This window comes from Bombina bombina, chromosome 8 (assembly GCF_027579735.1).
Source record: "Bombina bombina isolate aBomBom1 chromosome 8, aBomBom1.pri, whole genome shotgun sequence".
NCBI classification, from domain to species: domain Eukaryota; kingdom Metazoa; phylum Chordata; class Amphibia; order Anura; family Bombinatoridae; genus Bombina; species Bombina bombina.
This window is the reverse complement of record NC_069506.1, coordinates 100,659,450-100,687,127: the sequence shown is the minus strand read 5'-3', so window position 1 is coordinate 100,687,127 and position 27,678 is coordinate 100,659,450. Positions and strand designations below refer to the sequence as shown.

Sequence of the window (27,678 nt, the reverse complement as noted above, 5' to 3'; positions counted from 1 at the left end):
CCAGTACTAAAATAAAAGAGTTTTTAAAAAAAAATGAATTTTTTTTAGCATATTTACATATGCTACTGTGTAGGATCCCCCCCTTAGCCCCCAACCTCCCTGATCCCCCCCAAAACCGCTCTCTAACCCTCCCCTCTGCCTTATTGGGGGCCATCTTGGGTACTGGCAGCTGTCTGCCAGTACCCAGTTTACAATAAAAAGTGCTTTTTTTGGGGTTTTTTTTGTTTTTTTCTGTAGTGTAGCTTCCCCCAACCCCCCCCCCACAAACAAACCCCCACCACCTTGCTGATTGTATATATTTTATTTTGATTATATTTTTTATTTCCCCATTTTCTGCAGTGTAGCGGTTCCCACCCGCTCCCTCCCCGTGCACGCGCCCGCCCCCCCCCACCCCGGCACCCGCGCGCGCCCCGGCGCGCCCCCAGCCACCCCCGCCCACGATCCCGCCCCCCTTCAGATCCACATGGCCATCGATGGCCGCCACCCGCCTCCCGGTCCGGCTCCCACCCACCAACGCCGGTAGCCACCGATCTCCGGTGCAGAGAGGGCCACAGAGTGGCTCTCTCTGCACCGGATGGCTTACAAACGTTATTGCAGGATGCCTCCATATCGAGGCATCACTGCAATAACCGGAAAGCAGCTGGAAGCGAGCAGGATCGCTTCCAGCTGCTTTCCACACTGAGGACGTGCAGGGTACGTTCTCAGGCATTAACTGCCTTTTTTCTGAGGACGTACCCTGCACGTCCTCAGTCGTTAAGGGGTTAATATGATTTATTCCTGTGTAATTTAAATACAAATTTTAGGTTTCTTTATAAAATACTATTTTTGGACCTTAACAATACAATTTTTTCCTGAGTATTTTTGTGTGACCTATTCCATTATTCATTTTGTATGATTTTTAAATTATGATTTTCGCAGTTTTGTAATGTTCGCATCCCCTTCCCATATGAAAATGCAGTATCTGCCCCTTAGTGAGACACCCTGTTTTTAGGGTAAAAATTGGCCTTATAAAATTCCACAAGGGAAATAGAAGTACTGGTAAGTATTCTTAAAGAATCTCACCAGCCCAGAGAGCTTTATAGAATCGAGCCCTTGATGAGAACGCTTATATCCACCGTGTTGCTAACCAGCAAACGTTTCAAGGAAACTTTGTTGCAGTTTGAACTTTGTTGAAGTTCAATAATAAAGAGGACTCATTTATTTCCAAATCCAAGATTTATTTGGTGGAATTGTTTTAGCAGTGAGCATTATTAGCACTCATAAATGGTGAGTTTGAACACAACACAAAATAGCGCTGAAAAATGTTCTGCTTCTGGAGACCTCACATAAAGTCTTGAAAAAAGGCCCACTACTAGGGCTAAAACGCGTTAGCTATACAGATCTTCAAGTGCCGTTTTTGAATTTGGTAAGCATATTTATAGATGCGCTCTCTACACAATTTTTTAGCACCCTACACTATGTGCCTTCTGCTTTTCTTTCCACACAGATCTTTCATTACTGGAGAGTAACAAGCCCTTAGAGGATTATTGATTCACCACCATTATTTTTATTCTTATTTTTCCATATTTTCATATATTTTTTCTTTTTTCCCCCCTCTATTTTGCAACACTTCAGAGCATCATTTTTTGACACATCATATGTTGGACTTCCACCCAACCCTCTCTTCTGGATTCACTTCTAGATTCATTTTTGCCTTTTTTCTTCTTTTTACCTTTTTTTATCTGGATTATTTTTATATGGATTTTAGCTTCTGGGATCCCTTTAAATTATTTTAAATTGTATTTTTAAATTGTACTGTTTTAGTACTGTACTTATTGTATATTAAGTAAATACCTTTTTATACACACACGTCTTATCCTGTTGTACACTTTAGCCCCTCAGTGGTACTCTTGTGCTTGACTATTAATAATCCAGCCCACTGTGTGACAAACTCAGCTGAAAGTTGTGCAACTCCATGGTATTTAAATTATAGTTATCATAATAAGCTGCGGTTTTTGGATGTCTGGGGCAATATTAAGTCAGCTACAGTACGATTGCACCAAAAAAAGAATATGGGGAATCTAAGGTCATTGTTTCTGTTGCTGCATACTGTAAAGACTTTTAATTTCAGACATAAGCATTATAACCTTTTTTTTCCCTTTTTTCTGATATTTTCAGCATTCAAATTCTTCGGAGGCACATCAGTCTATTTTTATTTCTGTTTCTCGATATAATATTCTATATTATGGGCTTCTGACTGGCTCTATTATACCGGAAGAAAACTTTCTTGTTTAAATGTTATTATGAATAAATAAAGCAAAAAGAAAATAACTGTAATATAATATATAAGTGACATTATCTACCCAAAGCTTTAGTTATTTTAGTCTCACAATATTTCTGATTAAACTACTATACAGATATTTATCTAAAAGGCACTCAATTCTTTAAAGCGTAATTTTATTTCTTTTTGCACTAGCAATCTGAATTCTGTTTAGTGCTCTCTGCATCTTATATTTTTGTTTTCTGCAGATATATAAGTGCATAATATATGCATGGAATGTTTATGTTAACCGTTTGTCACTTGTGACCTTCCTTATCCTCTGGTAAACTGTTGGAAGTGAAAGACAGTTGACAGTTGGCCAGGGTCGTTGTTAGTTTTATAATAATGATCAAAATTTGCTATAAAAACATAATTTATGTAAGAACTTACCTGATAAATTCATTTCTTTCATATTAGCAAGAGTCCATGAGCTAGTGACGTATGGGATATACATTCCTACCAGGAGGGGCAAAGTTTCCCAAACCTCAAAATGCCTATAAATACACCCCTCACCACACCCACAATTCAGTTTAATGAATAGCCAAGAAGTGGGGTGATAAGAAAAAAGTGCGAAAGCATATAAAATAAGGAATTGGAATAATTGTGCTTTATACAAAAAAATCATAACCACCACAAAAAAGGGCGGGCCTAATGGACTCTTGCTAATATGAAAGAAATTAATTTATCAGGTAAGTTCTTACATAAATTATGTTTTCTTTCATGTAATTAGCAAGAGTCCATGAGCTAGTGACGTATGGGATAATGATTACCCAAGATGTGGATCTTTCCACGCAAGAGTCACTAGAGAGGGAGGGATAAAATAAAGACAGCCAATTCCTGCTGAAAATAATCCACACCCAAAATAAAGTTTAATGAAAAACATAAGCAGAAGATTCAAACTGAAACCGCTGCCTGAAGTACTTTTCTACCAAAAACTGCTTCAGAAGAAGAAAATACATCAAAATGGTAGAATTTAGTAAAAGTATGCAAAGAGGACCAAGTTGCTGCTTTGCAAATCTGATCAACCGAAGCCTCATTCCTAAACGCCCAGGAAGTAGAAACTGACCTAGTAGAATGAGCTGTAATCCTTTGAGGCGGAGTTTTACCCGACTCAACATAGGCAAGATGAATTAAAGATTTCAACCAAGATGCCAAAGAAATGGCAGAAGCTTTCTGGCCTTTTCTAGAACCGGAAAAGATAACAAATAAACTAGAAGTCTTTCGGAAAGACTTAGTAGCTTCAACATAATATTTTAAAGCTCTAACAACATCCAAAGAATGCAACGATTTCTCCTTAGAATTCTTAGGATTAGGACATAATGAAGGAACCACAATTTCTCTACTAATGTTGTTGGAATTCACAACTTTAGGTAAAAATTCAAAAGAAGTTCGCAACACCGCCTTATCCTGATGAAAAATCAGAAAAGGAGACTCACAAGAAAGAGCAGATAGTTCAGAGACTCTTCTGGCAGAAGAGATCGCCAAAAGGAACAAAACTTTCCAAGAAAGTAATTTAATGTCCAAAGAATGCATAGGTTCAAACGGAGGAGCTTGAAGAGCCCCCAGAACCAAATTCAAACTCCAAGGAGGAGAAATTGACTTAATGACAGGTTTTATACGAACCAAAGCTTGTACAAAACAATGAATATCAGGAAGATTAGCAATCTTTCTGTGAAAAAGAACAGAAAGAGCAGAGATTTGTCCTTTCAAAGAACTTGCGGATAAACCTTTATCTAAACCATCCTCAAGAAACTGTAAAATTCTCGGAATTCTAAAAGAATGCCAAGAAAAATGATGAGAAAGACACCAAGAAATATAAGTCTTCCAGACTCTATAATATATCTCTCTGGATACAGATTTACGAGCCTGTAACATAGTATTAATCACAGAGTCAGAGAAACCTCTTTGACCAAGAATCAAGCGTTCAATCTCCATACCTTTAAATTTAAGGATTTGAGATCCTGATGGAAAAAAGGACCTTGCGACAGAAGGTCTGGTCGTAGCGGAAGAGTCCACGGATGGCAAGAGGCCATCCGGACAAGATCCGCATACCAAAACCTGTGAGGCCATGCCGGAGCTACCAGCAGAACAAACGAGCATTCCTTCAGAATCTTGGAGATTACTCTTGGAAGAAGAACTAGAGGCGAAAAGATATAGGCAGGATGATACTTCCAAGGAAGTGATAATGCATCCACTGCTTCCGCCTGAGGATCCCGGGATCTGGACAGATACCTGGGAAGTTTCTTGTTTAGATGAGACGCCATCAGATCTATCTCTGGAAGCTCCCACATTTGAACAATCTGAAGAAATACCTCTGGGTGAAGAGACCATTCGCCCGGATGCAACGTTTGGCGACTGAGATAATCCGCTTCCCAATTGTCTATACCTGGGATATGAACCGCAGAGATTAGACAGGAGCTGGATTCCGCCCAAACCAAAATTCGAGATACTTCTTTCATAGCCAGAGGACTGTGAGTCCCTCCTTGATGATTGATGTATGCCACAGTTGTGACATTGTCTGTCTGAAAACAAATGAACGATTCTCTCTTTAGAAGAGGCCAAGACTGAAGAGCTCTGAAAATTGCACGGAGTTCCAAAATATTGATCGGTAATCTCACCTCCTGAGATTCCCAAACTCCTTGTGCCGTCAGAGATCCCCACACAGCTCCCCAACCTGTGAGACTTGCATCTGTTGAAATTACAGTCCAGGTCGGAAGCACAAAAGAAGCCCCCTGAATTAAACGATGGTGATCTGTCCACCACGTTAGAGAGTGTCGTACAATCGGTTTTAAAGATATTAATTGAGATATCTTTGTGTAATCCTTGCACCATTGATTCAGCATACAGAGCTGAAGAGGTCGCATGTGAAAACGAGCAAAGGGGATCGCGTCCGATGCAGCAGTCATAAGACCTAGAATTTCCATGCATAAGGCTACCGAAGGGAATGATTGTGACTGAAGGTTTCGACAAGCTGAAATCAATTTTAGACGTCTCTTGTCTGTTAAAGACAGAGTCATGGACATTGAATCTATCTGGAAACCCAGAAAGGTTACCCTTGTCTGAGGAATTAATGAACTTTTTGGTGAATTGATCCTCCAACCATGATCTTGAAGAAACAACACAAGTCGATTCGTATGAGATTCTGCTAAATGTAAAGACTGAGCAAGTACCAAGATATCGTCCAAATAAGGAAATACCACAATACCCTGTTCTCTGATTACAGACAGAAGGGCACCGAGAACCTTTGTAAAAATTCTTGGAGCTGTAGCTAGGCCAAACGGCAGAGCCACAAACTGGTAATGCTTGTCCAGAAAAGAGAATCTCAGGAACTGATAATGATCTGGATGAATCGGAATATGCAGATATGCATCCTGTAAATCTATTGTGGACATATAATGCCCTTGCTGAACAAAAGGCAAGATAGTCCTTACAGTTACCATTTTGAACGTTGGTATCCTTACATAACGATTCAATATTTTTAGATCCAGAACTGGTCTGAAGGAATTCTCCTTCTTTGGTACAATGAAGAGATTTGAATAAAACCCCATCCCCTGTTCCAGAACTGGAACTGGCATAATTACTCCAGCCAACTCTAGATCTGAAACACAATTCAGAAATGCTTGAGCTTTCACTGGATTTACTGGGACATGGGAAAGAAAAAATCTCTTTGCAGGAGGTCTCATCTTGAAACCAATTCTGTACCCTTCTGAAACAATGTTCTGAATCCAAAGATTGTGAACAGAATTGATCCAAATTTCTTTGAAAAAAACGTAACCTGCCCCCTACCAGCTGAGCTGGAATGAGGGCCGCACCTTCATGTGGACTTAGAAGCTGGCTTTGCCTTTCTAGAAGGCTTGGATTTATTCCAGACTGGAGATGGTTTCCAAACTGAAACTGCTCCTGAGGATGAAGGATCAGGCTTTTGTTCTTTGTTGAAACGAAAGGAACGAAAACGATTATTAGCCCTGTTTTTACCCTTAGATTTTCTATCCTGTGGTAAAAAAGTTCCTTTCCCACCAGTAACAGTTGAGATAATAGAATCCAACTGAGAACCAAATAATTTGTTACCCTGGAAAGAAATGGAAAGTAGAGTTGATTTAGAAGCCATATCAGCATTCCAAGTTTTAAGCCATAAAGCTCTTCTAGCTAAAATAGCTAGAGACATAAACCTGACATCAACTCTGATAATATAAAAAATGGCATCACAGATAAAATTATTAGCATGTTGAAGAAGAATAATAATATTATGAGAATCATGATCTGTTACTTGTTGCGCTAAAGTTTCCAACCAAAAAGTTGAAGCTGCAGCAACATCAGCCAATGATATAGCAGGTCTAAGAAGATTACCTGAACACAGATAAGCTTTTCTTAGAAAGGATTCAATTTTCCTATCTAAAGGATCCTTAAACGAAGTACCATCTGACGTAGGAATAGTAGTACGTTTAGCAAGGGTAGAAATAGCCCCATCAACCTTAGGGATCTTGTCCCAAAATTCTAATCTATCAGACGGCACAGGATATAATTGCTTAAAACGTTTAGAAGGAGTAAATGAATTACCCAATTTATCCCATTCTCTGGAAATTACTTCAGAAATAGCATTAGGAACAGGAAAAACTTCTGGAATAACCACAGGAGATTTAAAGACCTTATCTAAACGTTTAGAATTAGTATCAAGAGGACCAGAATCCTCTATTTCTAAAGCAATTAGTACTTCTTTAAGTAAAGAACGAATAAATTCCATTTTAAATAAATATGAAGATTTATCAGCATCGATCTCTGAGACAGAATCCTCTGAACCAGAAGAGTCATCAGAATCAGAATGATGATGTTCATTTAAAAATTCATCTGTAGAGAGAGAAGTTTTAAAAGATTTTTTATGTTTACTAGAAGGAGAAATAACAGACATAGCCTTCTTGATGGATTCAGAAACAAAATCTCTTATGTTATCAGGAACATTCTGCACCTTAGATGTTGAAGGAACTGCAACAGGCAATGGTACATTACTAAAGGAAATATTATCTGAATTAACAAGTTTGTCATGACAATTAATACAAACAACAGCCGGAGGAATAGCTACCAAAAGTTTACAGCAGATACACTTAGCTTTGGTAGTTCCAGCACTAGACAGCGATTTTCCTGAAGTATCTTCTGACTCGGATGCAACGTGAGACATCTTGCAATTTGTAAGAGAAAAAACAACATATAAAGCAAAATTGATCAAATTCCTTAAATGACAGTTTCAGGAATGGGAAAAAATGCCAATAAACAAGCTTCTAGCAACCAGAAGCAAAGAAAAAATGAGACTGAAATAATGTGGAGACAAAAGCGACGCCCATATTTTTTAGCGCCAAATAAGACGCCCACATTATTTGGCGCCTAAATGCTTTTTGGCGCCAAAAATGACGCCACATCCGGAACGCCGACATTTTTGGCGCAAAAAGACGTCAAAAAATGACGCAACTTCCGGCGACACGTATGACGCCGGAAACAGAAAAGATTTTTTTTTTTTGCGCCAAAAAAGTCCGCGCCAAGAATGACGCAATAAAATGAAGCATTTTCAGCCCCCGCGAGCCTAACAGCCCACAGGGAAAAAAAGAGTCAAATTTTTTAAGGTAAGAAAAAATGATAGATTCAAATGCATTATCCCAAATATGAAACTGACTGTCTGAAAATAAGGAATGTTGAACATCCTGAGTCAAGGCAAATAAATGTTTGAATACACATATTTAGAACTTTATAAACAAAGTGCCCAACCATAGCTTAGAGTGTCACAGAAAATAAGATTTACTTACCCCAGGACACTCATCTACATGTTTGTAGAAAGCCAAACCAGTACTGAAACGAAAATCAGCAGAGGTAATGGTATATAAATAAGAGTATATCGTCGATCTGAAAAGGGAGGTAAGAGATGAATCTCTACGACCGATAACAGAGAACCTATGAAATAGACCCCGTAGAAGGAGATCACTGTATTCAAAATAGGCAATACTCTCCTCACATCCCTCTGACATTCACTGCACGCTGAGAGGAAAACCGGGCTCCAACTTGCTGCGGAGCGCATATCAACGTAGAATCTAGCACAAACTTACTTCACCACCTCCATAGGAGGCAAAGTTTGTAAAACTGAATTGTGGGTGTGGTGAGGGGTGTATTTATAGGCATTTTGAGGTTTGGGTAACTTTGCCCCTCCTGGTAGGAATGTATATCCCATACGTCACTAGCTCATGGACTCTTGCTAATTACATGAAAGAAAGGGACATTAAACACTAAATAAATACTAGTTTGAATGAAACATTCAAAGAAAAGTTTAGTCTGAGAATAACATGCAGATGTTATTTTTTTAAAGTTTCATTAGCTGTTTAAATATTGAAAAATAAGTAACATTTTAGTGTCTATAAAACAATGGGAGCTGCCATGTTGTAACTTAGTTTACCTTCTCTATTGTGCCCAATTAGAGACAATTATAAATATGTCACTAGAGTGTGCAGCCAATGGTTAAATTGAACATAACAGGAACTGAAAAGCTCACCATTTCAGAATGGAATTACAGGAAATATGGACAAAATAAATAATGAAAGTATATATATATATATATATATATATATATATATATATATATATATATATATATATATATATATATATATACATATACATAGATATAAACAAGATGTATGTAAAAAAGCATGGCAACACCTATACCTTGCTCCGTCCGGAAAGCCCAGTCAGTCGCTTGTTTGTGTATTCAAAGGCTCTCATTCTATCTTATTATTCATAAATCAGCTCAACACAAAAATAAAGAAAAACCACAATGTTCCTAACAGTTAACAAAACCATCAAAAAACATATGAGGCAAGATTACAAGTGGAGCGCTAAATTATTGCACACCTGCAAATGGGCAAATTTGCCCCAAATGGCCCCAAAATACAGTTTAGCATATCTTAATAAAAAATAAAGATAGCTGCATCTTTATTTTGTAATAACATTACTGCACTAGGCAGTATTTTGGGGCTAAAGTTGGTGGGAGCGAAAAGCAACTTTACATTGCGTTCTATTGGAACTGTGTGTTCCCTGTAAATATATATATATATATGCTTTTATATATATATATATATATATATATATATATATATATATATATATATATATATATATATATAATTGCTGCCCATCGTTGCGCTACTTGCTCCCTTTGCTGCGCTAAAGTTCTGATGCCATCTTTGATGGCATCAGAACGACTCTCCCATAGGAGCCTATAGAAGCACGCACTTGTGAGCGCAATGCTTCCAAGCAATGCGAATGCGAGCTCGCGTTTGCATTGCTGTTAACTTGTAATACCAGCGCACAATTAGTGTGCACTGGTATTACACAGTGGAGTGCAATATTTAGCATTCCACTTGTAATCTCGCCAATGATTGGTATCACTGCTCCTTCAAAATATCATCCCTAAATAGATATGTTTTGTTCTTTGTTTTTAATAAAGAAGAAACAAGATTAGGCTTTTACTGTACCGTTTGTTCCGCACTAGAAGAATGGAAGGTATTTTCAGATAGGCTATTTTCTTCCAAGTTCTCTAGGTGTGAGATTGTCTCCGTTCTAATTTTCTTGTTCTCTTCTGACTCAGAAGCATTTGTGTTTAACTCAGCGTGCTAAAATCAAGCAGAAATATAATTAGTCTATGCATAGAAATAATCTATAATCTTAAAAAGAAGTCATTATCTTAAAATGTTTGACAATTTAAAAAACAAAAAGAAGCTTTAAAAGATATCTATGGAGCCTTAGAGCAAAACAATCATCATAAAGCTAACAGCATTAGTCTGTGTACATTTGCCAGTTCTCATATGAACTACATGCCAAATGCATTCATTTTTTATAGATTAAAACGTAGTGTACAGAAGCTTTTAGGGAAAAAAAACATAACATTTATGAGCCAGAATTGTTTGGATGCTTGCTATAGCTGTCGTAAATCCAAAATTACAATGCTTCTAAATAATATACATAAAATATCAAGCCAAAATTTAATGTGTTTATAATAAAGTAGTTGGAGATTAAAAAGACCATTAAGTGAACTATAGTTATTCTGATCTACATTTTTACTTTAAAATATTTGATCATTTCACTTATATGGTTAATAGCCCTTCTTGAACACTTCATTCCAAGACTAATGGACAAATTGGTTTTCATATAGGTTTGCTTTATTCCATGATTACCATGCTCCCGCTTTAGATACATCTGGCAAATAATCTAGACCAGGCTAGGAGAACCTTTTTTGAGAGTGTGTGGAGGTAATATAGTAACATAGTAGATGAGTTTGAAAAAAGGCAGAAGTCTGTCAAGTTCGACCGATACAAATCTTAATATACTTACAATAAAAGCTAAAGTTGATCTTAATTAATCCGATAAAAAAGGTGACACATTTAACACAAGCAATTATATCCCTAAATTTTGTTTCTAGCCACAACTCTATCTAAATAAGTTTTAAATGTATCTAAGATATTGGCATTTACTACCTCCTTAGGTAATGAGTTACACAATTTGATTGCTCTTACAGTGAAAAAAACCTTTACGTTGCTGGAAATTAAATCTCCCTTCAACCAGCCTTAAATTGTGACCTCTTGTCACAAAAATGTTCTTGGAATAAACATAGCTTCCACCATCTCTGCATATGGGTCTTGAATATATTTATATAAAGTAATCATGTCATCTCTCAAACACCTTATTTCTAGAGAAAACAGACCCAGTTTGGCTAACCTCTCCTCATAGCTTAAATTCTCAATTCCCATTATTAGCTTTGTGGTCCTTCTCTGAACTTTTTCTAAGCCTACAATGTCTTTTTTTGAGATCAGTCCCCAGATCTGCACTCCATACTCAAGGTGAGGTCTTACCAGGGATTTATACAGTGACAGAATTATGCTTTCCTCCCTTGCATCAATGTCTCTAATAAAACATGCTAGTATCTTATTAGCCTTTGTAACCGCTACTCTGCATTGGGCATCCATCATTAGCTTGTTATCTATTACTACTCCCAAATCCTTTTCCTCCTCTGTTTTGCTTTACCTAACCCCATTTAGAGTAACATAGTAGTTATGCTCATTGAGATTTTTTAAAGACTCTCCTACCTCTCATCCTGTTGTTTCTTTAAAGGAGCATGAAACACAAACTTTTTCATGCATGGTTCAGAGAGAGCATGCAATTTTAAATAACTTTGCAGTTTACTTCTTTTATCTAATGTGCTTTTTTCTCTAGATATCCTTTGTTGAAAAGCATACTTAGGTAGGCTCAGAAGCAGCAATGTCCTACTGAGAGCTAGCTGCTGCTTGGTGCCTGCACATAAATGCTACTTATCAATGTTGCTCCTTCAACAAAGGATACCAAGACAATTAAGCCAACTTCAAAATAGAAGTAAACTGAAACGTTGCTCTATCTGAATCATGAAAGAAAAAGTTTGGGTTTTATGTCCCTTTAACCCTACCCAGTCAGCTCTCTCCAAACACAGCAATTCCTCTCTAGTAAATTGTAATGTGTCTTTATATTAAAAAAAGTCTTGCCAAACATTTTTTAATTAACTTCTTAATTAACCAATCTTGAGTCATACTGATTACCAGTATCCTTATATGGCATTGCAAGTATTTTGGAGATCATTATCTTCAGTGTCCTTTCTAAAGTTTTAAAAAATCCAGAAGTGTTTATTGGAAAGATATTGAAAACACCAAGGGGCATATTTATAAAGTTCTGTATGGAGCTTGATGCCCCGTGTTTCTGAAGAGCCTTCAGACTCGCCGGAAACACAAGTTATGAAGCAGTGGTCTAAAGACCGCTGCCCCATAACCTGTCCGCCTGCTCTGAGGCGGCGGACAGACATCGCTGGAAATCAACCCAATCGAATACGATCGGGTTGATTGACACCCCCTGCTAGCGGCTGATTGACCGCAAATCTGCAGTGGGTGGCATTGCACCAGCAGTTCACCAGAACTGCTGGTGCAATGATAAATGCAGAGAGCGTATGCGGTCAGCATTTATCAATGTACAGCGAACATGATCCACAATAATGGATCATGTCCGCTCGCACAATGATAATTCATCCCCCAAGAATGATTTGGTGAATAATTATATTATATCGAATGAAGAATTGACTAAAAAAAATTATTTACACCCTACAAAAGTCAGGGTCAATGTTGTCAGGATATCTGAGTAGCATTAAATAATATATATATATGTATGTATATTTATCTACACATAGATTTATGATAAGACCAAGAACTCATTTTATTTGTGAAACTGTGTGTAAACAAACCCCCTCTCTCTGTTTCAATTAGAGAAAAGGCAAGTTATTTCAAAGAGAGAATCTGTCTCATTGCCTAGATCACAGGAACCCCTGGGTTAATAGAGAACACGGTGTCTGGGATTTTTCTTTGAGGTCTAATGAGATTTGTAGAACAATTTTTTAGCTGAAGAAATAACTAAGTGTCACATATGTGTTAAATTGTCCCTGTTGTTTTGAATCCACAAATTCTAGACGTTACATCTAGAGGAAGATTAGCTCAGCAAAAAACCCATGTTTTGCATTGTAACTCTTGGGTTCATTTTGAAAATACAGCCTGTATAATTTTAAATACTCTATAGAAATGTGTATTTGTGGATCTAAGAAGCAGTGACTTCAGCAACATATTAGATAAGTGTATATGGAACTTAATGAATAAGCTGTATGGTAGATGTATAAATGTTGTTTCAAAATGGTAACATTTTTTTTTTTATCTTACAGACAGCAAGATGTCCGATGAAAGTTAGCCATGAACATGGATTTGTGTATTCAAAAATTGTTGGGAATGTGAAATATGCTGTGTTTGTATGAATATATGCCAGGATGTTTGAATGCTGTGGGAGAGCAAATAATTGACAGTGTAATTGTTTATCAATATGATCAATAGAAACATACTGGTGTTTCATATTAAAATAGGATAATTAGTATGACATGGGCCAAAACACTTGGAACATGTGACTTGTTGATACTAAAAAAATATGGTATATTGAATAAAAATATATAGGAACTGTATTTACTGTTAGCAGTGTTAGGAATAGAAACTGCATTTCTGGTTGTTTGCTGCCCCATAGGGGATTAAAATGGCATGACAGCCAAACAAATTGATTGTTTAAAACATATGCAAATCCAAGTAGCCAATCAAATGTTTCAACTCGAAGGGCCAATCCATGCTCAGATCCATAAGGGCGAATCACAGATCAGCTTCCGAAGGGCCTATCATCCAAATTTCACGATGTTTAGAATAAAAACGGGTGGGACTATATTGCAAAATATAATCCCAAGCAAGAGAGAAAAAGAAAACTCTGGCTGCAAAATTTTGGACTAACAAATTGCTGCGATCCAGTCTATTATAAAGCAACCTGGGCCTATATTTTTATCCATCTTGCAAAAATTACCTCTTTCAATTTATGGGCTGAAATTGGATTTACTGGAGAAACTCTGGAAGTTGAAACATTAATTGTTTAATTGGGTGATGTGTGACTGTTATTTATCTTTAATATTTTAGACATTTAGGTATTCTAAGACTATAGTCAAATTGCAGTTAGTAATTTTAAAAAGGTACTTTGTATTTTAGCTTGCATTCATAATTTTGTGTGGTTTAAAACTAATCTTTTGCTTGCCAAGTAATTTATAACTTAACCATATAAATATATTTTAGAATTTACCTTATTGCTGCTAAAGAATTTATTTCAGTTTAGATAAATTGGCTGTTTACATTAAGAATATATATATTTCTGGTGTTTTAATTGGCATTGTATAGAATAATTTGTGGGTTAAATAACTTAATTGTACCAGTCTGAATGTTAGTGGCTCATATCTTGGTATCTCATTGTCGTATTTTAATGAAATTCAATTGCAAACAAGGTTAATAGCATATTATAATAGTTTAAACATGTATAGTTTGATTCATATCTGGTTTTCTATAAATATAATTCAATGTGTCTATAAATTTTAACTAATATAAAGAATTTAGGAATTTACATTAATTTTATTGTTTTGTATATGCATTTTATTGGGGATTTACTTTTAAAGAACAATTATTAAATATATTGTATTATAACCCGGCCATATACTGACAATGTGCAAAGCAACTTTGAAGATATAGAAAAAGAAACACTGTGGAAAATGTGGAAAAAACATGTATTTATTAAACACACAAAAAGACTACTGTTTTGTATATCAACTGCGTTTATCAAAGGCTGACTGGACAAATAATCTGTAGTGCTTCAAGTGATGGTAAAGAATACATAGTTTAAATGTTGTTATAAATTTTTTACCTATGTATTTACAATGGTAGATTATTTATACATTATTTTTAGTATACTATACTTTCTACAGAATATCTGTCAAGAAGAAAGACAAACTACACATGCAAATATTCATGTTAAGCATTAAAGGAACATTAAACACTACATTTTCTTTTCTTTCATGATTCAGATAAAGCATACAATTTTAAACTCTTCAATTGTCTTTACTTCTATTGTCAATTTAGCATCATTCTCTTGTTATCCTTTATTAAAGGAGCAGCAATGCACTTCTGGGAGTTAGCTGAACAAATCAGCAAGCCAATGATATGAGGTATATGTGTGCAGCCACCAATCAGCAGCTAGCTGCCAGCTCCTGAACCTACCTAGGTATGCTTTTCAACAAAGGATACAAAGAGAAAAGTTGTTTAAAATTGTATGATCTACAGTATCTTAATCATGAAAGATTTTTTTGGGGTTTCATGTCCCTTTAATAACTCTGATGTAAACAGTAGGTCCTGTGCCTAGAACATCTATTGAGAGTTCACCTTTATATCAACTTATGGGTCATGTGGTTCGCCTTTACAGAGTCATGCTGGCTGCAGCATCAGGACACAAAAAAGCGGATCCCAAGGGGAACAGGGAGTGAAGCCAATAATAAATAATGGATTTCAATATTTTAAATATACAGGTAGAAACCATTTATCCAAACTGTTTGGGACTGGAAAAGGATTGGATTTTGGAATATTTGCATCTGTAAAATGGGACAGTTTGGAGAGCGGATGGGACCAAGTGTAAACAACAATATCTTATGTCATTTAGGCAATATTTACATGTCATAATACATTATTATTATCTGTTATTTGTAGGAGTGCCCATAGATACCGCAACGCATACATCTTATACTGCAAGCTAAAGGTAGTCTTATAGCATGTTTAATAGATGTATATACATAGCACCCTCAGAACAATAGTACAGTACTGTAATCAGAAAGGTAATATTTGTTGTTTTAAATAAATATAGACTACTATTTGCATTTTTGAACAAAAACGAAACCAAAGACACAGGCAGCGAAGATTGCAACTTACAGGCAAGAAAAAAAATGTAATTTTTGATCATTTTATTTTAAAAATATTAATCCAAAAATTTGGATTTTGGAATAAAACAGAATTTATGTTTACCTGATAAATTTCTTTCTCCTACGGTGTATCCGGTCCACGGCTTCATCCTTACTTGTGGGGGATATTCTCAATCCCTACAGGAAGTGGCAAAGAGAGCACACAGCAGAGCTGTCCATATAGCTCCCCTCAGGCTCCGCCCCCCCAGTCATTCGACCGACGGTTAGGAGAAAAAGGAGAACCATAGGGTGCAGCGGTGACTGTAGTTTACAAAAATAAAATTTAAACCTGACCAAATGCCAGGGTGGGCCGTGGATCGAATACACCGTAGGAGAAAGAAATTTATCAGGTAAACATAAATTCTGTTTTCTCCTACATTGGTGTATCCGGTCCATGGCTTCATCCTTACTTGTGGGAACCAATACCAAAGCTTTAGGACATGGATGAAGGGAGGGAACAAGTCAGGTAACCTAAACGGAAGGCACCACTGCTTGTAAAACCTTTCTCCCAAAAATAGCCTCCGAAGAAGCAAAAATATTGAATTTGTAAAATTTGGCAAATGTATGCAGTGAAGACCAAGTCACTGCCTTACAGATCTGTTCAACAGAAGCCTCATTCTTGAAAGCCCATGTGGAAGCCACAACTCTAGTAGAGTGAGCTGTAATTTGTTCAGGAGGCTGCCTTCCAGCAGTCTCATAGGCCAACCGGATGATGCTTTTCAGCCAGAAAGACAGAGAGGTCGAAGTCGCCTTTTGGCCTCTCCTCTTGCCAGAATAGACGACAAACAGGGACGATGTTTGTCTGAAGTCTTTAGTTGCTTTTAGATAAAACTTCAAAGCACGAACCACATCAAGATTGTGTAATAGACGTTCCTTGTTAGAAACTGGATTAGGACACAGAGAAGGAACAACTATTTCCTGGTTAATATTCTTATTGGAAACCACTTTTGGAAGAAAACCAGGCTTGGTACGTAAAACGACCTTATCTGTATGAAACACCAGATAGGGTGAATTACACTGCAAAGCAGACAATTCAGAAACTCTTCTAGCAGAAGAAATAGCAACCAAAAACAAAACTTTCCAAGATAGTAACTTAATATCTATGGAATGTAGAGGTTCAAACGGAACCCCTTGAAGAACTGAAAGAACTAAATTTAGACTCCATGGAGGAGCCACAGGTCTGTAGACAGGCTTGATTCTGACTAAAGCCTGTACGAACGCCTGAACATCTGGCACGGCTGCCAGACGCTTGTGCAACAAAACAGACAGAGCAGATATCTGTCCTTTTAGGGAACTAGCTGACAGACCTTTCTCCAATCCTTCTTGGAGAAAAGATAGAATCCTTGGAATCCTAATCTTACTCCATGAGTAACCCTTGGATTCGCACCAGCAAAGATATTTCCGCCATATCTTAAGATAAATTTTCCTGGTGACAGGCTTTCTAGCCTGAATCAGAGTATCTATAACTGATTCCGAAAACCCACGCTTAGCTAGAATCAAGCGTTCAATCTCCAAGCAGTCAGTTGCAGAGAAACTAGGTTTGGATGTTGGAATGGACCTTGGATTAGAAGGTCCTGCCTCAAAGGTAGCTTCCATGGTGGAACCAATGACATATTCACCAGGTCTGCATACCAAGTCCTGCTTGGCCACGCAGGAGCTATTAGAATTACCGAAGCCTTCTCCTGCTTGATCCTGGCTACCAGCCGGGGGAGAAGAGGAAACGGTGGAAAGACATAAGCTAGATTGAACGACCAAGGCGCCACTAAGGCATCTACCAATGTCGCCTTGGGATCCCTGGACCTGGACCCGTAACATGGAACTTTGGAGTTCTGACGTGACGCCATCAGATCCAGATCTGGAAGGCCCCATAGTTGAGTTAACTGGGCAAAAACCTCCGGGTGAAGTTCCCACTCCCCCGGATGGAAAGTCTGACGACTCAGATAATCCGCCTCCCAGTTGTCCACTCCTGGGATGTGAATTGCTGATAAATGGCAGGAGTGATGCTCTGCCCATTTGATGATTTTGGATACCTCCCTCATCGCCAGGGAACTCTTTGTTCCTCCCTGATGATTGATGTACGCTACAGTCGTCATGTTGTCCAACTGAAATCTGATGAATTTGGCCTCCGCTAGTTGAGGCCATGCCTGGAGCGCATTGAATATCGCTCTCAATTCCAAAATGTTTATCGGGAGAAGAGATTCTTCCCGAGACCAAAGACCCTGAGCTTTCAGGGACTCCCAGACCGCACCCCAGCCTAAGAGGCTGGCGTCGGTCGTGACAATGATCCACTCTGGTCTGCGGAAACTCATTCTCTGAGACAGGTGATCCTGAGACAACCACCAGAGGAGTGAGTCTCTGGTTTTCTGGTCCATTTGTATTTGGGGAGACAAATCTGCATAATCCCCATTCCACTGTTTGAGCATGCACAGTTGCAGTGGTCTTAAATGAATTCGAGCAAAGGGAACCACGTCCATTGCCGCAACCATTAGTCCTATTACCTCCATGCACTGAGCTATGGAGGGTTGAGGAATGGATTGAAGAACTCGACAGGTGTTTAAAAGTTTTAACTTCCTGACCTCCGTCAGAAAGATCTTCATTTCTACCGAGTCTATTATTGTTCCCAGGAAGGGAACCCTTGTGAACGGGGACAGGGAACTCTTTCTAGAGCCCATGGGTCCAGAACATCTCTTGCCCAAGCCTGAGCAAAGAGAGAAAGTCTGCCCCCTACTAGATCCGGTCCCAGATCGGGGGCTACCCCTTCATGCTGTCTTGGTAAAAGCAGCAGGCTTCTTGGCCTGTTTACCCTTGTTCCAGCCTTGCAATGGTTTCCATGCTGGTTTGGGCTGGGATGCATTACCCTCTTGCCTAGTGGCTGTAGAGGTAGAAGCCGGTCCGTTCCTGAAATTGCAAAAGGAAGGAAAATTAGACTTATTTTAAGCTTTGAAAGGTCTATCCTGTGGAAGGGCATGGCCCTTTCCCCCGGTGATATCTGAAATAATTTCTTTCAACTCTGGCCCGAATAGGGTCTTACCCTTGAAAGGAATATTAAGCAATTTTGTTTTGGATGACACATCTGCCGACCAAGATTTTAGCCAAAGCGCTCTACGCGCCACTATTGGGAAACCAGAATTTTTCTACGCTAATTTAGCTAACAGCAAGGCTTGAATTCTGTCCATGACTTCATCATAAGAAGTCTCCTTCTGGAGCGAGTTTTCTAGTTCCTCAAACCAAAAAGCTGCTGCAGTGGGTACAGGAATAATGCAAGAAATTGGTTGGAGAAGAAAACCTTGTTGAACAAAAATTTTCTTAAGTAAACCTTCTATTTTTTTATCCATAGGATCTTTGAAAGCGCAACTGTCTTCTATTGGTATAGTTGTGCGCTTAGCTAGCGTTGAAACTGCTCCCTCTACCTTGGGGACCGTCTGCCACGCGTCCCTTCTGGGGTCAACAATTGGGAACATTTTCTTAAATATAGGAGGGGGAACAAAAGGTACACCTTGCTTCTCCCACTCCTTATTCACTATATCCGCCACCCTCTTCGGTATCGGAAACGCATCAGTGTGTACTGAGACCTCTAAGAATTTATCCATTTTACAAAATTTTTCTGGGACCACCAAGGGGTCACAATCATCAAGTGTAGCTAGGACCTCCTTAAGTAGGGCGCGGAGGTGTTCTAGCTTAAATTTAAATGCTATGGTATCAGGCTCTGCCTGCTGAGAAATTTTTCCTGTGTCAGAAATTTCTCCCTCAGACAGGCCCTCCCTCACCGCCAAGTCAGATTGATGTGAGGGCACTACCGATAAATTATCCTCTGCGTCTGCTTGCTCATTTTCTGTATTTAAAACTGAGCAATCACGCTTCCTTGAAAAAGCTGGCAGTTTGGATAAAAATGCTGCGAGAGAATTATCCATTACTGCTGCTAACTGCTGCATAGTAATAGCAATTGGAGCGCTAGATGTACTGGGCATCGCTTGCGCGGGCATAACTGGTGTTGACACAGAAGGAGGGGATAGCGGGCTATCCTCACTACCTTCAGCTAAAGAATCATCTTGGGCTACATCTTTAAGCGTGATTGTACGGTCTTTAAGCTGTTTGGAAGCTATGGCACACTTCACACATAAATTTAATGGGGGAACCACCTTGGCCTTTAAACATACAGAACATAGGCTATCTGAAGGGTCAGACATGTTTGACAGACTTAGACAGAACTTCAATGCAATAAAAATTATTTTTGACAAAAACGTTACTGTCTCTTTAAATAATAAAAGTGCACACTTTATTACTGAAACATCAGAAAACCATCAAATAAACATCCAATTTTAATGAAATTTTCACCACAGTGTCTTAATGCTTTGAAAAGATTGCACACAAATTTTCAAACCAATTAACGCCTTAATGCCCAAACCGGAGCTAATAACAGCAGTTAACCGGTTAAAAACACTACAGTCCAATGTCACAGCCTCTACTGTGGCCTTTACCTTCCTTAGGGATTATTTAAGTAGGAAATAAGCCTCTCTGAAGTCCTTTCTGATGCCTCTGGACTCCCCACGTGAAGCTGCATGAACTGCCTAGTGAAAACAACTGCGCAATTGAGGCGCGAAAATGAGGCCTCCTCCCTCTACATTCCAGAGTGGAGGGGCCTTTCTGACTAGATTAGGTGTCTAAATAACTGCCAGGCGTAATATTAAACCCCATAAGTGTTTCAAAGTCTGAAAAAACACCTTATTTATACTTCAAACATGCCAAAAAGCAATCGATTTAGCCCACAATAGTGTCAACCAGCATAGAGCCCTTAATATAAGCCATAATTTTATACAGAATCTAAGAAAAATGGCTTACCTATCCCTGAGGGGATTTCTGACAGTCTTCTAGCATTACTTGGTCTTGTTAGAAAAATGACTGATCATACCTGAAGCAGTTAAGCCTGCAAACTGTTCCCCCCAACTGAAGTTCTCTGGTATTCAACAGTCTTGCGTGGGAACAGCAATGGATTTTAGTTACTGGTGCTAAAATCATATTCCTCTCAGCAGAAATCTTCATCACTTTCTGCTGCAGAGTAAATAGTACAAGACGGCACTATTTTAAAATAACAAACTCTTGATAGAAGAAATAAAAAACTACAACTAACACCACATACTCTTTACTACCCCCGTGGAGATGCTACTAGTTAGAGCGGCAAAGAGAATGACTGGGGGGGCGGAGCCTGAGGGGAGTTATATGGACAGCTCTGCTGTGTGCTCTCTTTGCCACTTCCTGTAGGGATTGAGAATATCCCCCACAAGTAAGGATGAAGCCGTGGACCGGATACACCAATGTAGGAGAAATTGGGATTCTGGAATAAATTGGGATTTTGGAATTCCGGATTTGGGAATTTGTACCTGTACTAAGAAAGACCTTTGAAAATATAGTAATAGCTTTCAAACGTAACTTACATTGTATTAATGTGAGAACAGGTTATCATTTATTAACATTTTCATGAAGATATACACAGAAAACACTGGTACCCTACAGATGTTTGACGTTGAAGGCTTCCCTAGTTGACTGTACCATATGCCCTGATTAACTTCTTTTGCTTTCAGCTTGGTAAATCTTATACTGCAAAACACATTTATTGTGCCATGGTGGGTTTTTTGACAGTCACATTCAGGCTCAGCATCAGCACCACTATTGGTAAAATCAGCACCCAGGCTTTAAAGACAATGGGGGATATTTATCAGAGTGTCTATCTATGTGCATTCGCCGGTGTCAATACACTCACCAGACATCGCTGCTGCGGATCCACATACAATGCCCTTATTTATAAAAATAAAAATAAAAAACACGCACGTAAAGTATGGCGCGATGAGCATCGGAGTGTCGTTAACTAACAGTCATCGATGTTGCGGTTATTCGTGTTTTTCCCAACTTTATTTATACCATTTCATTACTGTCCATGAACAAGCACAGTTCTCTAAAGCTAATCTTTTCTTTTTCATCTGTTAATGTCCAAGAAATAGCTACATTTATACCTCAACAAACAATATCTCATAGAAAGTTATTTTTATATTTATTTGTTATATGATACTTTCACATAAATTAATGTGTATTTGTATTTCTAGAAGTCATGATATGCTTTTATTTCATGTTTTTTTTTATAAATGATTATTAATGCTAGAATTTGTACATATATCTTTGCACATGTATCATATGTATTTATTTTCAATCTTACTGAAAAAGAAATTCAAGAGAAGGAAGAAATACACTGAAAATAGCATGACAGTAAAGAGGTGATTTTAATTTCTGCTGTATCTGATTCATGACAGTTTAATGTTAGGTGGGCTATCCCTTTGAGCTATCAGTTTAAGATTATATTGAATCAAACATCAATTCAAATTTTAAAATCATTGTCTAAAATATTACACTATGTGTCCTTATTTCACCATCAATGTTTATCTTTAATACTAATTTCACATATACATACTTTCAAAGTATAATACACAATGTAACAAATGGCACTTAGAAGTTCTGATGAGTGAACAATGACACAAATATTGAGCAATTTGATTCGTTAGTGATAGTTTAAAATGTATATTTTAATCAGATTGGCTGATGTCATAAATCCTGTGATTATGCATATTCCAATTAAAAGTGGTTGAAAAATTCACTACTGTGTGGGTTTTTTTGGAGTTTGCGTCATAATTTGTGTGAAAAGTGTTGCGTTAAATTTGGTGTGAAGTCGAGAGTGGGACTTGTATTACATGGCTTAAACATGGTGCAAATAGATTTTTCAAAAAAAATAAAAAGGAAGTTAGCTATATTATGTTGTGTATTTCATTTTTATCTCTATATCTATTAGTGCAACAAGTTTGGGGCAAAACTGCAACAAATTTGGAGAAATAATATTGTCCCCTTGCTTTGTAATGAGAGACAAAGTTGTAACATAATCCATAAGTAGTAATGTCTTTTTCTTTTCCTATATCTACTAGTGCACCAAATGTGGAGTAATAATATTGTTTGATTTAGAAAGGGTATACAATTTTAATAAAGTTTCCAATTTGCTTTTATTATGTAATATATTTAATTCTCTTGCAGCATCGAACATAAGCTTTCTGTGTTTTCAGACTCCCATTGATTTCTATGGCATCTGCAGCCTCAAGGGTGGCGGATTAAAAACTAGGTATGCTGCGTCAGAATAGAGCGTACCTGTTAAATGTTTGATAAATTGGGAAAATGGTCAAATAGAGTCGAATGTGAATTCAAAACATCTGTAATGACACAAGCATCGAGCTGCGTCGGATTGAGATCGTGGGAGCGTATATTACGTCACAAATGTCAACATTTGACAATCTTGACGCTTTAAAAACTACGGCAGATCAATCTCGCGACAAATACAACGCGGGATTCAAGCGTATTTTCAGTTGATGCTTTGATAAATATCCCCCTATCTGTCCTACATTAGGATAAATTAGATTATTAGAGAATATCTTCCTTAAAGTAGATGTCCATGGAAATTAGCTTTACAGGTTTTTTACAGTTCTGAAAGAGTTCTACCTTGTTTTAATTTAAAGGGACATTAAACACAAAAATTGTCTTTCATAATTCAGATAGAGAATACAATTTTTAAAATGTTTCCAATTTATTTCTATTATGAATGTATTGCATTCTCATGTTATTCTTTGTTGAAGAGATATCTAGATAGATAGCGTGCACATGCCTGAAGCACTACATGATAGGAAATAGTGTTGCCATCTAGTGCCCCTGCTAATGTATAACAAGGTTGCAAAACTGCTGCTATATAGTGCTGCAGACACGTGCACACTCTTGAGCTTACATTTCTGCTTTTCAAATAAGGATAACAAGAAAACAAAGAAAATATGATAATAGAAGTAAATTAGAAAGTTGTTTAAATTGTATGTTCTATATAAATCATGAAAGAAAAAAAATTAGGTTTTATGTCCCTTTAACCATCTCTATACTTTTCTGTGAAATGACCACAGATGAACACCAGGAAAAAGTATATAGGTGATTTACAGCATTAATTAACTACGTATTAAACCGAGGCGGCTGCTTTGGAGTCCTTACATTACAGGCTGGTTCATGCAAGCCTGATTACCACAAGTTGCAAAATTGTGGTCAAACGACCGTTCCTTTTTAACCTCTCTGCCTCCTCTGGTGGAGATAAATCACCTCAAACTCACTTGTAGGGTGAATAAAAGGTCACATGAGAGCAGGGGGTGGCACTGTGCTAGAAAATACACGTGCGATAGAAAAAAAGGGCAGCGGATGTACAGTGTCCACTGCCCACTCACCACAAAGAAGGGCGATAGCTTCCCAAGTTGGGAACATTGTACATCCATTTTTGGTAGGTGGGTAGAGTTGGCGCTAATCTTAGACCCAGCCAAGTACAAGGGGGGACCCTCTCTACAGACCCCAGATAAGACAGAATGGAAGATAAGGGAGTAGTACTGGCGCTAAAAGCTAAGGGTGTATGATGTGATAATATAAAGAGAGGATTCTCTGATTAAAATATAATAGTTTATTACTCACAATAGATAAAACAAAATAACAGACACAATGCTAATTTTTTTGGCCGTCTAAATAATATAGTGATGTATGTTCTAAAGTATACAATTTAAGGAGATACCATATAAAGTACAAAAAAAAAACCTACTCTAAAGATGAGCTCGATGAAAGCAGATTACAATAGAGAGGAGTTAATATACATCATAAATTCCACATTGTGAAAAAACTGGGATAGCTTAAAATCTTCAAAGTAAGATATAGGAGGGTACAAAAGTCTCCAATATCTATAATAATAAGCACAATAATGTAAACCTTATAAATAATACCTTATAAATAAGGTATTATGTAATTCTTCTAAAAAATAAGATAAAATAATATGTAATGTTTCTAAAAAATAAGAGCTAAAACAAACACCTAGCGTAAAAGTATCTATAAGAGTCTGGACGTCCAGTGAAATAAACTATACAAAACATATAAGAATGCTAAAAATACATATCAGTCTTAAGCGTTAGGTGAGTAAAATACTATAAAACATGCTCAATTATATAGCGCTACAGGAGCTTTGATTTGATACAAAAAACGGTAGGACCGATCTATCTATAAACAATAACAAAATATCAGTATGAAAAAGGCTGTTTAAAAGTAACTGTGTAAACACATAGTCTAATTTGGACCAGCTGATCTGATATGCAAGTGAATATATATTCCGATTTGTTCTCATATGCTGTTGATTTTGCTCATATGAGTATTGGATCAATCGTAGCGCATATGGGAGCGGTACCTTCAATCGTTATGGCCAATTTCCTTATTTTTGGGCAGGTAATTTGTGAAGAGGCGTCTGGTGTTGCATACATTCTTCTTAGCCGCTTCCTGCAGAATTAAACTGACGTAACAGGGGGTTTGTTTCTGTAGCGGTCATGTAATCCTTACAGTGTTTCTGTGTCCCAATAGAAGTGATGGTCATGTGATCTTCAATAAGCTGTTTTCAGTGTAACAGTGCTGTGTCGGAATCTTTTACTTTCAGTGAAAGCTGGCAGACGGCTTGAATAGAAAGCTTCTGTTTCAAAGTGCAGAAAACTTCCGCCTAAGCACGGTCCTTCTCAGTTCTTCTTGGTATGGTAGTTAGTGGGTCAGTAAGCAGTAAGTAGTGTGAACGCGTTCGTGTCGGAATCCTTTACTTTCAGTGAAAGCTGGCAGACGGCTTGATTAAAACGCTTCTGTTTTAAAGTGCAAAAAACTTCCTCCTAAGCAGGGTCCTTCTCAGTGCTTCTTGGTATGGTAGTTAGTGGGTCAGTAAGCAGTAAGTAGTGTGAACACGTTCGTGTCGGAATCCTTTACTTTCAGTGAAAGCTGGCAGACGGCTTGATTAAAACGCTTCTGTTTTAAAGTGCAAAAAACTTCCTCCTAAGCACGGTCCTTCTCAGTGCTTCTTGGTACGGTAGTTAGTGGGTCAATAAGCAGTGTGAACACATTCAACGTGTTTCTTACCTTGCTTGGGGCTTTTTCAAGAAGTGATCACTGATGTTGCAGGGTCATTATTTATACCCCTTCACCTTAATCCCTATTGGTCAGTTTCATAAAAGGGTGTGTTTGACTGATAGTCGATTACTTAAGGTGGTATATACCTTCAGCGTTAACGATGTCCATGATACATTTGCAATCATTATTATACTAAAGACAAGTTTTTATATACATTACAGTTTTACCTTTTTAGCTATAAGTTTATAAGAGTCTCAGGAGTAAATTTAAAAATTAACAATTATTATAAAACGAAGCTTTTATTAGAAAAACTATAGTATTTAATAAATAGGAAAAAATACTCATTAGTTTATAAGGATGGCTAAGGGTAGCTATAGAAAACATTGAATTTTTGCCACAAATACCAGTCATATCTTCAAATTATAGATATCAGTATAGAGGGAAGATTATATTCTTCTAAAGACTAATCATACATGAATGGAGTGACATCCAATTCGGAATTTAAGCCAAAAGGGTGTAAGGTCTTCATGGTATATATTAACTCTGCTTCTTTTTTTAATAGTTTGGTTTCAAAATTTCCACCTCTCCAGTCAGGCCTTATTTTAGCTATTCCCCAGAATAATAGGTCTTTTAATTTATTATTTTATATAGTGTTTATATAAATGTGTGTCCATATAGTGTTTATATAAATGTGTGTCCATATAGTGTTTATATAAATGTGTGTCCATATTTCCTTTTTCTATTATACACAGATGCTCTCTGATTCTTCTCTCCATACCTTATACCTGGTGCCCTTGTGGTTCTTAAAACTGAGCAGAAAAGTTTTTTGATCATTTATTTTAGCCCTTTAAATATAGTTTTATAGAATGAAAAGAATTTCTATAATTATATGTATTTCTAGTAACAACGGGTCTACTGTAACACACTGTAACGTTTAATAGTTTCTAGTCTTTTCCTTCTTTTTTTGTCATTTTAACCTTTTAAACACAGGGACCAGTGTTCCCTCTAAGGCCAGATTTTGCGGGCGGCCCAGCAGTGAAACAGTTAATCAGGTACCCATACCATGCTGTCTACATTGTATGGTGTTTGCTAACTGCAGAGTGTGGTTCACTAATTAACTGTTTCCCTGCTAAGCTACTCACAAAATTTGGCCTTAGAGGGAACACTGACAGGGACATAAAAGCTCCAATTAAAGCATTTTCTTATTGCACTACTGCTTGACAATAATAACGTGTTTAACCCTATTCATAGAGGGCAGACTTATGTTTTTGGTTAGAGCTTACCTTAAATGCATTGTTGTTAGACAATCTGTCTTCTATCACAGCTCCCCATTCTGCTGGATCAAAATTTGACTCTATGAAGAAATAAAAAAATAAAAAAGCACTCTGAAAAACATTTCCAATAGATAAATACAGACAGAGGGTTAGGTTTAACAAGCAGCTGATGCTGCTTTCTATAGCCGAGGATTCAGGTCTGCATGAAATGTAAGTTAAGAAGCGCTGCTCCTTAACGTCTCCGCCACCTTTTGGTGGCGGACTGCAATCATCCAGATCCGATCGGGATGATTGACATCCCTTGCTAGCGGCCGATTGGCCGTGAATGTGCAGTGGGCGGCATTGTACAAGCATTTCACAAGAAAAGCTTGTGCAATGCTAAATGACGACAGCGTATGCTGTCGTCATTTTATCGATGTTGGCCAGGCATGATTCGCTACAGTGAATCATTTCCACCCAGTACTTGTTAAATTGTATAACAAGGTTACAAGCCGCTAGGACTTGAGTGTAAAACAAAATATTAAATTATTTGCATTTCACGGACTTAAATTAGAATGGAGCATATGTACAAGTGAATTGCAATTTATCGCTAATATCCAAAGCAGTAAATTATGGAGAGTAAAGAGAAAAACCTGACCATTACAGCACATCTGTACCTCTCTCTACAGAAAACCTCAGTGTTTTCACTAGAGCAGAGAATTCTGGGTAATAATATGGAAATT

The 27,678-nt window shown here is 37.6% G+C and overlaps 1 protein-coding gene across 2 annotated transcripts in view; it reads right to left on the bottom strand.

Moving 5' to 3' along the window:
* The window catches only part of SPA17 (sperm autoantigenic protein 17), a 224,561-nt gene that overhangs the window by 82,556 nt on the left and 114,327 nt on the right, over positions 1 to 27,678 (bottom strand). For both annotated transcript variants that reach the window (XM_053690479.1, XM_053690478.1), the window contains exons 3-4: positions 26,966 to 27,036; positions 9,811 to 9,948 (exon numbers count right to left, since the gene is read on the bottom strand). In XM_053690479.1, coding sequence (XP_053546454.1) covers positions 9,811 to 9,948; positions 26,966 to 27,036 — 209 coding nt within the window. The remainder of the gene's footprint in view (positions 1 to 9,810; positions 9,949 to 26,965; positions 27,037 to 27,678) is intronic.